Source organism: Perna viridis, chromosome 9, assembly GCF_037379345.1.
Source record: "Perna viridis isolate PV_CMFRI_1.1 ecotype Kerala chromosome 9, ASM3737934v1, whole genome shotgun sequence".
Lineage (NCBI taxonomy): Eukaryota > Metazoa > Mollusca > Bivalvia > Mytilida > Mytilidae > Perna > Perna viridis.
Window position 1 is genome coordinate 1,688,746 of NC_142453.1, and position 16,169 is coordinate 1,704,914.

General features: G+C 33.0%; 1 protein-coding gene across 2 annotated transcripts; it reads right to left on the reverse strand.

The window, feature by feature from the left end:
* Positions 1 to 1,943: 1,943 nt before the first annotated feature.
* Positions 1,944 to 16,093, reverse strand: LOC148606066 (N-lysine methyltransferase KMT5A-A-like). 2 transcript variants are annotated; one of them, XM_088545244.1, is made up of 9 exons: positions 15,999 to 16,093; positions 14,482 to 14,569; positions 13,302 to 13,408; positions 11,845 to 12,029; positions 8,410 to 8,528; positions 8,014 to 8,104; positions 6,882 to 6,941; positions 4,269 to 4,459; positions 1,944 to 3,576 (listed from the first exon to the last, which is right to left on the reverse strand). In XM_088545244.1, exons 3-9 carry the CDS (start codon positions 13,387 to 13,389, stop codon positions 3,363 to 3,365), a joined length of 948 nt encoding a protein of 315 aa, XP_088401370.1. In that variant the 5' UTR covers positions 13,390 to 13,408; positions 14,482 to 14,569; positions 15,999 to 16,093; the 3' UTR covers positions 1,944 to 3,362. The 2 variants fall into 2 exon arrangements, with proteins under 2 accessions (XP_088401370.1, XP_088401371.1); XM_088545245.1 differs by lacking the exon at positions 15,999 to 16,093 and adding an exon at positions 15,758 to 15,848 and having other exon boundaries at positions 3,211 to 3,576.
* Positions 16,094 to 16,169: the final 76 nt, after the last annotated feature.

Below are 16,169 nucleotides of genomic sequence, written 5' to 3' on the forward strand. Positions count from 1 at the left end.
TATTGCGAAAATGTAGCATGAAAAAAATTTCATGACGTAAACTAAAACAGTGATCATAAATTTGCATTCTTCATATCATTTAAAACTGTTATTTCCTAATAGATATAAAGTGAATGTCAATCAATACTACCGATTTCTATAGTATAAACAGTAATCAATATCACAATAGTTAAACAGTATCGAACTTCACACATATTTACAAATTTTGATCCTTTTCAAATTTTTCTCCATTTTGTTAACCCTGTCCAAAAGTTAATTTGAAATTACATTCAAAAACTGTATTAACAGAGTATTTTTACTCTCCTGCAATATTTGTATTCAAATATAACCTATTATAAGATTTTCAGAAACTAGACACTTTTTATCATTTTAAATTATCCTGCTTATTTTTCTTGGTTAAAATCACTGCTCCTCGCTTACTGTTTATTAATAGTAAGATGCAGATTTTGAAAAATAATTGTGTTAAATAGAATATGCTTAACAGATTGAACACTTCTGAACACATTACTACAAGAACTATATTCCCTAAATGCATATTACTAAATATCTTTCAAGGTCAAATCTTAAGTTGATTAGAAAACTAGATCATAATTATGTTTACAGAAGTAACAGAATATCATGGAGCTGAATTACCAGTAACATATTTACTTGATACTTGATATCTAAGACAAGAGGATCCCAGGAGCCTGAATCACTCACCTTGTTAAATTTTTGCCTTTAAGGGCAATAACTCTAACAAGGAGTTGTTGGACTCAAAGAAAAATTTGATATAACTCATGATATGGATCATATCAACAATTGAAAGTTTCATTCTTTCTATTCCAGTTTTCAAGATATTGGCTGAAAACTGTTACAAACATTTTTTTTTGCCTTTCAAGGGCAATTGGACTAACAAGGAGTCATATGAAAACTGATCCCCACAAACTTTTATATACATTATCGTAAGGATCATTTCAGCAAACTGAAAATTTCATTCTATCATAGTTTTCAAGATATTGGCTCAAAACTGTAAAAAACGGTCATTTTCATCTTTCAAGGGCAAATATTCTTACAACGGGTCGTCAAACAACTTTGACTAGTTGAGGACTTTCGTGGGCCTTATGATATAGATCATTTCAGCAACTTAAAGATTTTTGGCTAACCATAAGGGGGCTTTGGAGATATATGAGAAAAACTTCTGACTCACCCCTTTGTTCTATTTTTAGTAATAGCAGTTTTTTGATGGATCAAAAAACCCCACATGCAGGATATCCCAAGGAACATTCATACCAAGTTTGGTTCCAATTGGTCAAGTAGTGTCAGAGGAGAATATTTTTTTTGAAGAAATAACATTAAAAATAGCCAAAAAATGTTGAAAAGGGCAATTACTTCAACATGGCTCAAAAGATTAAAACAAAAATTGGACCAAAAATAGATCTCACCATGCGGAACACTTTTACCACTGTCAGAATTTGTCAACCTAACAGTTTTGGAGATACATGCAAAAAAAATCTGTCTGACCCCTATGTTCTACTTTTAGTAACAGCAGCCATGTTTTTTGCAATCAAAAATCCACACATCAGTTTTATGCAGAATACCCCAAAGAACATTCATACCAATTTTGGTTCCCATCGATCAAGTAGTGTCAGAGGAGAATAGTTTTGAGAATTTCACAGACTTTTTCCTGACATAAACACACTGAAAACATCTACATCACATATGCTTCAAGATAAACTTGTATCGTTTTTCCCTTGTTTTCCAAATGTATTGCGGCAAAAGAGCAAATTAAAGAAAATGATCTGCCACACATTGCTTAATTCTTACGTGGAATGGTACTTAATCAGATCTTCACTGAAAATGCACTCAGCAAGCCCTTGTAAATATGGTCAAGCCCTTTCTTTAGATTGAACCCCTCTATTATAATTTTCTAGCAAAACCACTGATTAAATGAAAAGGAGACTTCAGAACTAGGGAATTCAATTTAATCTACAACACTAGCATACATAATTACAATACATTGTGAATGCTATTCACGCCTATTTACTTAATGAATAATACAACATGCACCTTAAATGAGATCAAACTACTGTGAATGTACTATTTTTCATGAGGTAACAATTTTCATGGTTTTCGTGGGTAGGCCAAACCACAAAATTTGGTTGCCAACGAAAAGAAAATTTCTATCGATGTGTATATAGAAAACCTCAAAACCACTATGTCAAAAATCCATGAACTTACGTTCCTTCCATAATCCACAAAAATTGATATCCACGAATTAAAGTACTTGTACAGTAACTCCTGACAATATTCACATCTCTATATGGTAATTATTTAATGATGAAATTTTGATTTTCCTACCCATCAATATCAAGTACTTTCTCTTTGTCTCTCTTTCTCCAACAAAATACATCCTTTCTCCCAAATATAATCAACTTCTCTCTCTCTCTCCAACTTAGTCCACTTTCTCTCCAGTATAATCCTCACACTCTCTCTCTCAACATATTTTTCTCCCTTTTTACAACTACAACAAATGTACACTAAGATCTATGATGATAATTAAATGTTTAAACCCATTCAATATATGTGGAAACATTTTAAAATAAATCAAGGCCTAAAATAATACAATTTTTGTTTGTATTCTTCCTACCTACTCAGGACAATAGCCCCTACCAAATGATTTAACCTTTATTCAAGCACTTACGTTTGAATCTTTATACAAGAATACATTCATATATATTCATTACATTCCTTTAAAAAAATATCATTATTTACAATATCAAATCACAATTATTTTCCAAACTATATACCACTATATACCAATACTGAACAAAAAATGTTTTTATGAAATCACCCAAAAGAAATTTCCTTAAGATTTGATCTATCTTTCATGCAGACAATGATGGTTTGTTGTCCATTTTTGGATTACACTGATCAGCAAAAGGATTGCTCCATTGACACAGGTTATAACAATATAAACAAGAAAAAAAATCTATCTAATTTTCCAAATATTTTAACATGTTGAAAGCTTAAAATCTTATGAAGTTTTTAGCCTTATGCCTACTAATGATTTAATGCTGTTTTCAAAACACACTCTCATCTCACAAATTTCAAGTACATCAATTTATACACATGAGTAAAATTGCTACAAGATAATCAGTATCTCAGTCATTGGAGTGACTCCTTAAATGAACTTTAACCATTTTTTAAAAATCCAAAACTGGATAAATACTTTTAAAATGCGGCATCACAAATGAATAAAAATACGGCTAATTTTATAACATGATTAAACACAATACAGTGAACATAATCAATTATTCAGAACAACCCTTTAAAGTTATAAAACAATTCATTAAAATTTAAAACAGCTAAAACTTTTACAAAGATCACGATTTCAGCCATGGATGTGATGACATTGATTCTTTATTACGATCACCATAGTCATACAGGAGTTCTTCACCTATATCAATGTCTCTTGAGGCTACGAGCATGAGGTAGGGTCGGTCATTAATTTCTGTTAATTTCATCTGGCAGTTATTTTTGGTTCTACTGTGGTTGATGAGACGGCCTAGTCTTCCACTTTCTGCAGTAGCATCCACACTATAAAAATGAATGATGAATCCACAAGATACTTATAATATGTTGAAACTAAATGGTAGACTGAACATACAGTATACATATACTTGAATTTCAGTGGAAATAAAAGTTTATTTCAGTCTTTTTTTTATTTTTATTTGTTAACAGTAGAATTTAATGCATTTCTGGTTGAGAACATTTTATCAAACATATATTAACAACCAACCAACCAACCATTCATTACTCTGTACCTGAAATATTACAAATTTGGCTAAGAAACAGTCACGACCAAGTTAAAAGTCTTTGGTGTGACTCAGCTGGAAATGGAAACAACCACATGTACCTGAGGCAAGCATACTTCCCCTACATGGTGGAAATGTAAATCAACTGTAATTTGCATTTTGTAAAAATAAAACAAGTATTTAAAAAATATACTGTTTATGGGTAACTATGGCCAGATGTTAATTTTACACCAGCCATACGATATCTCGAATTCATCAAAGAGGTGCCCCCCCCCCACCCACGACACTGCAACACTACAAGTTGAAATCGTTTTTAAAGCATGTAAAATGATGTAACATGATGGAACTTTGCAGTATTCAAATTTTGTTGCTATAAAGTGTCTAGCAATATTTTGTAAATGCACTGACTGAATGAAACAATTAGTGCATTTAGATCTAACAATAAGATTGCCAGTAAAATGGAACTGATCATACCAATAGTTGATACTTTTATGTGTGAAGTAGTACATGTAGCACCCAATTTCAGGATCTTTTCCGTAATCAGCTTCTTTCTTCTTTGCAGTTTTCATATCAATCAGATCACCAGCATATTCCACTACAAAGTCTCCCCGATAAAAGTTTTTACTGGCAACTACACCACGGCCTTTATTCTCAATCTCTACCACCTGTAACAAATGTTGCTGACTTTCAAAACTTCAACTAAATAAAGTACATTGAACATGAATAGTAAACTAGGAAAGAAATAAAGTGGTGTGCTTTTGTGCAAGCAGTTACAGTTTCAATCCTTTTAAATTAAGATATTACGCAATGCAATGAATAAATCTGTTTCTCTCTGTTCAATGCTCATAAAAGTAAAATTCAATGCAAAGACTCAATCCAGGGTTGGTCACTAACAGTGGTCCGGTATTCCTGTGCCTACCTAATTTTAGGGAGGACTACCATGAAGTTTTAATTGGTAAACCTTTGGACTACCTAAATGAATTTCAATAAATTTATTAGTCCAACAGGAAGAACCACAAAATAATTTTGAGGACTAGCTAATTTATCAGAAAGTCCCGAGGGCTAAATAGCAATAAAAGTGAGTCTCAAACCCTGCTTAATTAACAAGTTACAGAGTCCAGTAATTCAGAATTGCTAAAATTATCAACTAGCTTGGTTCTAAAATACAGGAATTCTAATAAATTTCCTAAAACCATCTTTCTACCTTTAAAGAGCTGTTCTTCAAGACCTTGTCACGTGCAAATAAATACTTAATTAGCTAAATTGTTAGCAATGTAATCAAGGAACTTTTTTTAGTGTTTTGGTTTTTCTTGTACAGTACTAAATTGTTTTACAATATTTATAATAAACTAGATAAAGTGATGTCCCCGCATTTAACCTTCATACAGCTATATCATAACTCATAATTGTAGAAAGGACTTTGTCAGATGTGTTATTGTGTCTGTGAGACACAAATGATGCCCCTGCATGTAAAACTCAGCATAGCTGAACGAAACTTAAACTCAATCTGTAACTAATCATGACAGACTCACATACCAAAAACCAAACAAACATCTTCAAGCATTTACAAAAAAAAGTGAAAAACTATTATTTCAATACAATTTTTAAAGTGCAGGGCCCATTATTTTGGTAAAACTCAGCGTAGAAGAATGAAACTTATATTCGATTTGTTATTAATCATGACAGACTCACATACCAAAAAAAAAAAAACAGTTCAATATCTTCAAGGGTTTACAAAAAAAGTGCAAAAAACTATTATTTCTATGGAATTTTTTAAATCCTGGGCCCATAATTTTGGTAAAACTCAGCGTAGTGGAACGAAACTTTAACTCAATCTGTAACTAATTATGAAAGACTCACATACAAAAAATCAGTTCAATATCTTCAAGGATTTTCAAAAAAAGTGTGGAAAACTTATGGGATGGACAGAATTACGGACAGAATTATAGATGGACGGAATTACGGACAGGGGTAAAACAATATGCCCCCCAACTTATCGTTGCAGAGGCATAAAAAAAGAAAAGGAAATATTTAACAGATATTCTTATTAATTTATATCTTGAAAAAAAAATTACGATTTTATGGTTAAGCAAGCAAGGCAGCTATAAGCAGTACTACAGGGATTCAGAGCCATAGCATCTGAATTATATCATTTTTGGATACGGAGTCAGTAAGCATCCTGTGTAAAAACCTTTGCTCAATTTCACAAAAAAAAAATTATATCCCTAAGTTCAAAACTTAGTCAGAAGTTACGATGTCACATCAATACAATGTATTTTTCTAATGACATCAAAACTTAGGACTGATTTTACACTGAAATTTATTTTTCTGAAATTGAAAACCTAATACTCAATTTTAGTGTAACTTTCAGGTACGGCATGTACAAAAATTATTGGTACAGTGATAGCTTTACCTGTAGTATCAGTTGCAACACCTGTTGCCTCTAACTCTATGTACACTGCAGGACACTATAAACATGATGTTTTACCTTCAGTCCTATGGACACTGTAGCCTGTAGGACACTATAAACATGTGCTACCTTCAGTCCTATGTACACTGTAGGACACTATAAACATGTGCTACGTTCAGTACTATGTACACTGTAGGACACTTTAAACATGTGCTACCTTCAGTCCTATGTACACTGTAAGACACTATGAACATGATGTGCTACCTTCAGTCCTATGTACACTGTAAACATGATGTATTACCTTCAGTCCTATGCACACTGTAGGACACTATGAACATGATGTATTACCTTCAGTCCTATGTACACTGTAGGACACTGTAAACATGATGTATTACCTTCAGTCCTATGCACACTGTAGGACACTATGAACATGATGTATTACCTTCAGTCCTATGTACACTGTAGGACACTGTCAACATGATGTATTACCTTCAGTCCTATGTACACTGTAGGACACTATGAACATGATGTGCTACCTTCAGTCCTATGTACACTGTAGGACACTATGAACATGATGTGCTACCTTCAGTCCTATGTACACTGTAGGACACTATCAACATGATGTATTACCTTCAGTCCTATGGACACTATAGGACACTATAATTATGATGTTTTACCTTTAGTCCATCTTCTCTTTTGTTGAGTATATTGTCCTCTATTTCATTCTGTTTCTCTTTCTGTAAAAAAGGCACATAATGTCTTAATGGGTTAAAGATTTAAATAATCAATTAGCTAATAGAAAAGTTTTCACTAAAATAATATCATGTTTCTTTACCCAGAGATTACTTTAAAGTCATCTTACAAACTTTTTCAAGCCAAAAAAAATACTTCTGAAATTACATTTAACTCAGCATACAAAAAGGTCACTTAAAACAACTTTTTTTTTTATCTAACTAAAAGAATCTTCCTACAACAGTTACAAGATATAAAACTAAATTCACCATCAGCACAAAAAGTTCTGACTCAATGACAGCCTCTCCCACCAGACCCTCACTGTCCATTATAAAATAGTTTATTGTTCTCCTATTGAGTCTTGATCTCTTATTGCAAGCACATTCCATCATTGTATGTGACTAATAACATTCCATCATTGTATGTAACTAATAACATTCCATCATTGTATGTGACTATGACTTTCTTAACTTAAAAACATCATAACCTATGAAAAGGAACCAATATGTTTCCTATTTGTTTGCACAGGTGTGAAAGGCAAAGGTAATGGGTAGTTAAGTTAATAAAAGTGAGAGAATGTGACATCATGTTGAACAAAGTAAGTTGACATGTGGAAAAATCAAAATGCACTCAATCTAATTGCCTTATTTTACATGGAAAATGGAATATATTAATTGATAAATGCTAATTACATTAACAACAATTCGATTTGGCAGATACCACATAATTAGTGTAATTACTTTTGATAAACAATTCTATTTCAATTCTTTTGTATCATCAGATGAGAGTACCCTATAAAAATGATATTATCAAAGATAGTACATGAACCAATGTTAAATCACTTATTTACATATACTATACCAATTAAAAAAAATAATGCATTTTTTTATCATCTTCCTGAACATATTGTCTTTTATCTTTGAATACCTGTCAATCGCCAGGTCAATTGTGACATGATCATCAGTGACAAGAGACTGCAAAATAGTTCAATAAAACACAATGGAATAATGAGGGGTATATGCTATTAAAATCACTGGAAGTATCATTTTTTTAATAAAATATTTTTTTGCAAATTACCTCAATATCAGATTTACATCTTCTATTACTTCTCCTGACAGGATAAAAATCAGTCAACAGACTGTTGTGTAGACTCTGCTCAGGGGTCTTCCTAAAACAAAGTTAACAGCAAAATATAATTAATCTTGAAACACACACAAAAAAAATTGATAACTGGAATTATGCCAACCATAAAACACCACCTTTTACATTCAATTTGTTTTTCTTGAACTGAGAGATAACTTGAACATTACCAATGTATAGTTTTATCACTGTATTTCAGCTATACTGGTACTATCTGTTTAAACTACATTGGAACAGTAAAAAAATACAATGTGAAGGCCAATAAATGTTTGACATACTCAAAACTCGAAAAAAATCTTGCATAAATGATATTAATGACTTTTATGTACAAACTTTTTTCTGTTGGGTTTCTTTTTGTTCTGTGTTTCTGTTTCAGACTTGGTATTTTTCTTTCCCTTCCCTTTGGACTGCTCCACATTTTTCTCTTTGTCTTCATATTTCTCTAGAAGAACCTGAAAAAGCAAATGACACATTGGATTATGTTGTGTGCTTTATCTTTTGTAAATTCTTAAATTTGTCTTAATAAAACTAGGTCAAAAATAGAAATGGCCCGAATTTTTTTGTGTCATAGTTTTCCTTTCCTCTATCATCTACCCTGGACTTGACTTTTTAAGAGCAACTCGTCAGTGTTTCTAGAAAAGCAGTGGATGCTTACCCTGGAGTACATTCTTTTGATTACCGCTATAACCTTGGTTCCCTTGATTATTCTTAAACAGAAAGTAGATGTCTGAAAAGCCTGAAATCAGTGATTAACACCACATAGGTGCTAACCCTCCCTTTTTCTGCAGAAGTCTCCCGTAATTTACCTTTTGACCCGCCAAAAAAATAAGTCTCCAGTGCGGGAGGCATCTACACATGCAAATGTGCCACATGAGAATCATATGGTTGGCATCATATGATTATCATATGAATCGAGCACCATATGATAATAATATCTTTCAGTTAACATACGATAATCGCATAGTTATCATATGATTATTACATGTTTTTCACAAACATAGGATTATCGTATGTTTTCAAGCCGATATTATCATATGACTACCACATGATAAATATCATATGATTTTCATATGATTACCATATGATTCGAGAACCATATGATTATCATATGTGGCACATTTGGCTGTGTATCTCCTGGTTTCAAGAATTACTCCTGTAAAAACCTCCCCTAATTGAATTGATCAAATTTTGTCAATTTTTGTCCGCCATTTTTGTTTGTCAACAACAGCATGGGTTGCGAAAGCACTTCATCATCAATATGCTTGGAACAGCTGATCAACATATGAGTCTCTCCAGAATTATCTTTGTTCGTATCGACAAATAGCATGATTAACAATTTAGAATGGATATTATTTATGTCAAGATTTTACGAACTTTGTTGCCAAACATAACTTGCCGTTCCATGTGGCTGACCATTTTTTGACCTTGCAAAAAAAAAAAAACAAAAAAGATTCCCTGACAATAAAATTGCAGAGAAATTTAAATGTAAAAGGACTAAATGCATCCAAATCACAAAGCAGGTTATCATATCAAGTCTTGAGACTACAAACATACAGTGATTGGTAACTGTAAACAGAAACCACTCAGTATTTTGTGATGAAGCAATGGTAGGGGTGCCAAAAAGTTCTTTGCTACTCTACACAGCCAAATGTGCCACATATGATAATCATATGGCGCACAAATCCTATGGTAATAATATGAAAATCATATGATATTTATCATGTGGTAGTCATATGATTCTCATATGATAATATGGGCTTGAAAACATATGATAATCATATGTTTGTGAAAAACATGTGATTATAATATGATAACCATGCGATTATCGTATGTTAACTGAAACATATTATTATCATATGGTGCTCGATTCATATAATAATCATATGATGCAAACCATATAATTCTCAAGTGTGGCACATTTGCCTGTGTAATTCACATTTTTAAAGATGGAAGCAGGTCCATCAAAACCAGATTCATTAACATGCCAGTGATGAACACTGGAACAGGGCAAAATCTATTTTATGCCATACCAAGCAACACTTCTGTGAATACATGTATACTTTATTTTTTTCATTCATTTGTATATTTCATGTATCTATGGTTTTGAAAAAATCCTGTTTTATTTAATTTATAATATAACAATTTTTTGATAGACTGCAGGAGATCTCCAACAATTAGGTTTGACTAGGTTAACAGGTATTATCCCACTATATGGGGGGTTAACAGGTATGATCCCACTATATGGGGCCTGTACCTGATGCTGGCTACAAAATATCAAGAGGCTGCAATTAGTAGTTGCTAAGAAAGGTGTCACAATTAAAGAACCTTAGTGAGCACACTCACATACCCCATGCGACCCATTTTAAATACAAAAGTAAATTTTTTTGTAAGAGGACTACATGTAAAAAAAGGAATAAGAGTGTTTTTAAGGCTTTAGACCTGTTTAGATTTCTGTTACTCAGAATGGTAGTTTAAAACTCCAGACTGTGATTTCTTTCAGTTTTATTCAATCCAAAGCAAATATAATTGTAGTGGAACAAAACGTACATTGACCTATAGCTTATCGTGGTGAATTTATATACCAAATTTTATGTCAAAATCTGCAAGCGTTTAGAAGTAAAAGACAGAAAACAATTATTTCTGTGAATTTAGCTAAGTTCAAGGCCTGTAATTTTGGTAAAAATCATTGGAGCAGAACCAACTACAGCCTTGTTCAGGAACTTATCAAGGTGAATTTAAATACCAAAAATCATGACAATATCTGCAAGCCTTTAGAAAGAAGTCCGGAGAACTTATTTTTGTGAATTTTGTTAAGTTCAAGGCGCGTAATTTTGGTAAAAATCATCGGAGCAGAACAAAACTTAAACTTGACCTGTAACTTATCATGATGAACTTACATATCAAAAATCATTTCAATATCTGAAAACATTTAGAAAAAAAGTCTGGAAAACTGTTATTTCTGTGAATTTTTCTACGTTCAAGGCCCATAATTTCACTAAAAATCAACAGAGTGGAACAAAAGTTACTCTTGACCTGTAACTTATCATGGTGGACTTATATACTACTGTCAACAAAAATTTTAATTTCTCCACCCTCCACAGTGGAGATATTTTGAGTGGAGTCACCATTTCCAAAATTGTCTGTAACTAACTTCTCCTGTCTTTATGCCAAGATATATTTTATGGTTCTAGTAGTTTAATAACATTTCTGTAAAGGGTAGAAAAAAATATTGAGAACTATTGAAATTTGACAATTTTATCCTGGTTTCTACTTTGGAGGAGTCACAGCGGAGGACATGAATGACTCCACTGTGAAGAGTGGAGAAATTAAAATTTTGTTTGATAGTAGTGTATATACCAAAAATCATGTCAATATCTGCAAACATTTAGAAAAAAAGTCTGTAAAAGTGAAGATGGACTGACGGGTCAAAAACATTATAACCTTTGCAACTTTGTTGTGTGGGGTATAAAAATAAATTCCACGCATGCATACCTGACCAACATTCACCATACTACAACTGTATAACCTGATTTTCATGTGAAATGTAATGAAAAGTATTCATAACAAAGAGAGCTCCAAATTTGTTAGACATAACCGTAAAGGGGCCTTAAAACTGGAATCATCTGGGGTTAAGACCTTCCATCCTAATACATAAATGAAAAATGATATTTAATGAATAGACCTTACGTTTTAAACTCAAAATGTCATTGACTTTTCATTTTTATTGAAGTCTTGTTTTTACAGGAAACTCTATCTATATTTTTATACCTGTTTACACTTAGGTTGTTCAGTACTTGAATTGCTGTCAGTTTCAGATTTGTCTATTTTGTCTTTCTTGTCATCATCTTTATCTTTAGCAGGTGATGGCTCTGGGGTCAATAACAAGGATGAATTGGATAAATCAATTTTAGTGGATTTACTTTCATTGTTTGATTTTTCATTAGCTTTTGCATCTGAAAAAAAAAAATAAAAAGAATATATCAGTATCAGATCCATCAATCCTAATAAAATTCATATAAAAAGTGCAGCAGTCAATAGCCACAAGTTCAATTTATTAAATGTTTGGTGAACAGCAAAATTTACAGTATATTACTTCTTCTTCATATGAAGTTCATCCATCAGATGTCTGAGTATTGTCAAACTTGGCTATGTACACTATTTACACACAGTGATAAAGGACTGTACATTTAAAAGAATCTGTATATACAATTAAAATCCAAGTTCATCTACTCGGCTGTCAGGATTCCCACTCTGAATGCCTCTAGTGTGGGTGCAACAAATAGTGTGTCTGGCAAGGCATTCCATATCCTGATGGCTGAGGGAAGAAGGCATACTGATGTGTCTTGAATCTTGAGTGGGGTATGATGAACCTCATTCAGTGGCCTCTGGTTGTGGTGGTAATGACTGGTGTGAGATATCGTTGCAATGGAATTGCAATCAGATGGTAGGCAGTCCTGTACATCATTATGGCTTTCATGTTTTGTCGTCTAGGTTGTAATGATGGCTATTTGAGGTTAGACATCATCTTACTGACACTATTGTAGGTTGAGTAGTCCCCATTCACAAAACGTGCTGCTCTTTTCTGCTTTTGTTCCAGTTTGTTGATGTTCTGTTTTGTGTGAGGGTCCCATACAGTGGCAGCATATTCTACATTTGGTCTCACTAATGTAGTATAACACTAGGCTTTGACTTGCTAGCAACAACTGCTGATGTTTTGTCGCAGGAAACCACATTTGAAATTGGCTTTCTTTGTTATGTTGTCTATGTGTTAATTCTAAGTCAGATTTGTGCTGAATGTAAGTCCCTAGTATTCGGCATGTGGTACATGAGTATGAACATTGCCATGGATGTTGTAGTCGAAATGTACATATGACCTCTTGTTGGTGATATTTATGACCTTACATTTGTCAGGATTAAATTCAATCAGCCAGGTGCATTCCAATCTTTGCAGAGTGTCAAGATCGTGTTGCAGTCGTTGTGCATCCTCCATGTTTTTCACGTTCTGGTATAAGAGGCAGTCATCTACAAAAAGTCTCGCTGTTGATGTTATGTTCCCTGGCATGTCATTTATAAAGAGAAGGAACAATAGCGGTCTTTATTTGTGTCTTCTATATATTTCATTGGAGTCTGTAGGGGCAGAAACCAATGCTAGTTGTAATAGAAAGTAAATTCTCGAACATTATTTCTTAAAATCTTAACTAATAAATGTTTTCACATATACAAACCAGAATCCTGTGAAGGTTTTGGACTAGGAGGAAAGTAATCTGTAATTTTTGATGGAGTTGATACAGCCTGGATCTTAATGTCAGCCATTGTGGAAAGGGCATCAATTCTAAAAAAATAACATACTCATTATTATTTTGACAAAGTCATTCAACAGGTTGTACAGCAATTAATTATCCTAAATGTGATTCTACATACAACAATCGGCAGATGTTTTATATTTATTTCAATAAAAATCTACTGAAGTTTTTGCAGATGTGATGTGGAAATTTTGCAGTACCTAGCAATCTTACCAAAGAATTTCTAGAGTCAAATAAAAAAATGTGTGTGGATCTGGTCACCTCTTTGAATAAAATAAGGTTGGTAAGTCTGAATAAAATATCAACAGCCTAGACAGGCTCTAAAGTTATGGCTTTCAGTTGTCTCATGGCTGCAGCTACAAGTGCACAACCATTATTGTTTTCTATTGTAATTTCTGAATCAGGTCTGGAGAAGAAACCAAAAAAAAATCTGCTTTCAGGGATCAAAATGAACACACGGCTCACTCTCCAGTTGGACAAATTTTTCATCGTGGAATGTGTCCTTTCACACAGAAAATAAATTGCCAAAGAAAGTGTGATAAGGTTGAATGAGACATATTTATTAGCACAAGCATAAAAATGAACAATCAACAATGGTAAATCTTCCAGTCTGTATTGTCTAACTCAATCATCCCAAGGTCAAGTTTTCTCTTCCTCAGGCTTGGCCATAGGTCCACAGCTCTAGAGAAGTTAAATTTATTGGCAGGTGTGGTCATTTTGTTGATACCATTTAACAAGTTCTTCATAATTTTATCACAATAACTTAGACAGTTATATGTCATTTTTGTCCCAATCTATGTCATTAAAGTCATTAAAGTGCAATCTCTTAAAAGTTTTTGGGAGTCGATCCATCACCCTTTCTAGAAAGATTGGGATGGATATAGGGACTGAATCAAATTGGATTGCTTTTCTGTGTTCGATAAATGCCGATATCGTTAAGACGTATAAATTGAAGATGGTCTTCCTTCCTCTCTGATCACATGGACCTCTGTCAAATCGAATTCAACTCTTGATACTTCCTATATGTTATTAAATGAAAAGTTGACAAATTTTATTCATTGAAATAAAACAGTAGAAATCATTCAACTTATCTGAATCTTACTGATTTAGCCGACGTTGATAATTGCCAATTTGACCAGAGATCCGAGATTAGTTTACACACACGTTTCACTCCCCGGCTCATCAACCCCCTGAAATTAACAATCAAAACATTGTATTACCGTTGGAATAAACACACACGCCAATCATATTGATTTATGATAGGTATAGGTGATTAATAAGCAAGAGTATTTAGGTTACAGACCACCAATTCAACCAATGAGCATTTGGAACGTACGCAAAAATAGTCCTACGCAGAAATTACCCCTGTTCCTCATAGTGCTGTGAAAAAAGTTCTCATCTTATTTAAAAAATTTAAACAGTTTCTGAAAGGAAAAACATTTCTCTACATTTTATAGGTGCATTTTGCTTCTTGTGATGTGAAGCCTAATCTCCATAATGATTTTTAAATATACCCCTATCTTTTGAAAACACTCGGATTTCCCATGCTATTTATAGACCCTTCACTTCCGGTGACCAGTACTGCACTGCAAGTCTGCTAACCCCAAATGCCATTCTGAGGATTGTGAGCTGACATATGTAGAATCATGCTGATATATAGTCCTCTGCAGGTTAAAGTTAAGGTAAAGTCCAGAGAAGCCATTGAATATTGTGAAATTAGCATAGAAGCCTATGGAAAGTGGAATTAGTGGTTTTTAGCCTTAAGAAATACAGTGCTGATTGCCAATGCATCAAGCAGATCTGAATACATGGTGCACACTAAATAAACACTTGGCGCAGCGCCATGCAAAAAGAGGTCATGGGGAACCCTGGGATTATCGGAAGTGGGTAGGGTCACTAATTATTTATTACAATTGTTTTTGTAGGATATCGGTTTGCTAGTGCTGGTTTTATGACAAGTCAAACTTGTCTTTCAGTTTCAAAAGACATTAAGTGTTGTGTTGGTTTTTTTTTTTTTTTTTTAATAGTGAAGGTGCATAGTCAGTTTTTTAAGGAGTAGAACTCAAGTTTCAATTCCTAAGGAAAAATGGCAAATAAGTATCAGACATAAACCAAATTTTACACAAACGTGTACATGTCTGAAATACTATACTATTAGCTGCGAAATCGTAGCACTTGATCTTTTTTTTTTATTTTGCGATCTAGAACGTTAACAAAATAAAAAAAAAATAGTTAGAGCTACGTTTTGCAGCTACTATACTATAAACTCTAGACAGCATATTTGTTTTTGTTTGTAAGTTGTATACTCGTCTTGTGTCATACCAGAGCGCCTTTTGTGATACTAGAATATAGCAACAAATAAATCTAAATCTACCTACTTTAATTCGTGAATTTAAAAACAAGCAGACCCAATTGAAAATTGTTAGTACATAATTTCAATATAGTTGTACAGCATAACAATCCGAACCTACTGAACAAAAACGTAAACAATGCCCCCTTTTTACACATATTTGTACAGTTTCTTCGCGTGGCCACATAGGTACAGTATTTGAACATTGCATTTCATTTCTGTAGTAGTTGTGTAAATTATGTCATTTTAAATATTCTTAAAAAACCTACCGTTCTGTATTTTCTAAGCCTTTAATATAAGAGTTTAAACCATAACAAGTGTCGCGGGGTTTTAGGCCATTATTGTCATCTCTGATTTGATTGGTCAAACCAAATTTTGCTCGAACGAGATAATCGTTTTTTTATTTTAACATCAACATATTTTTTATTGTATATTTCAAA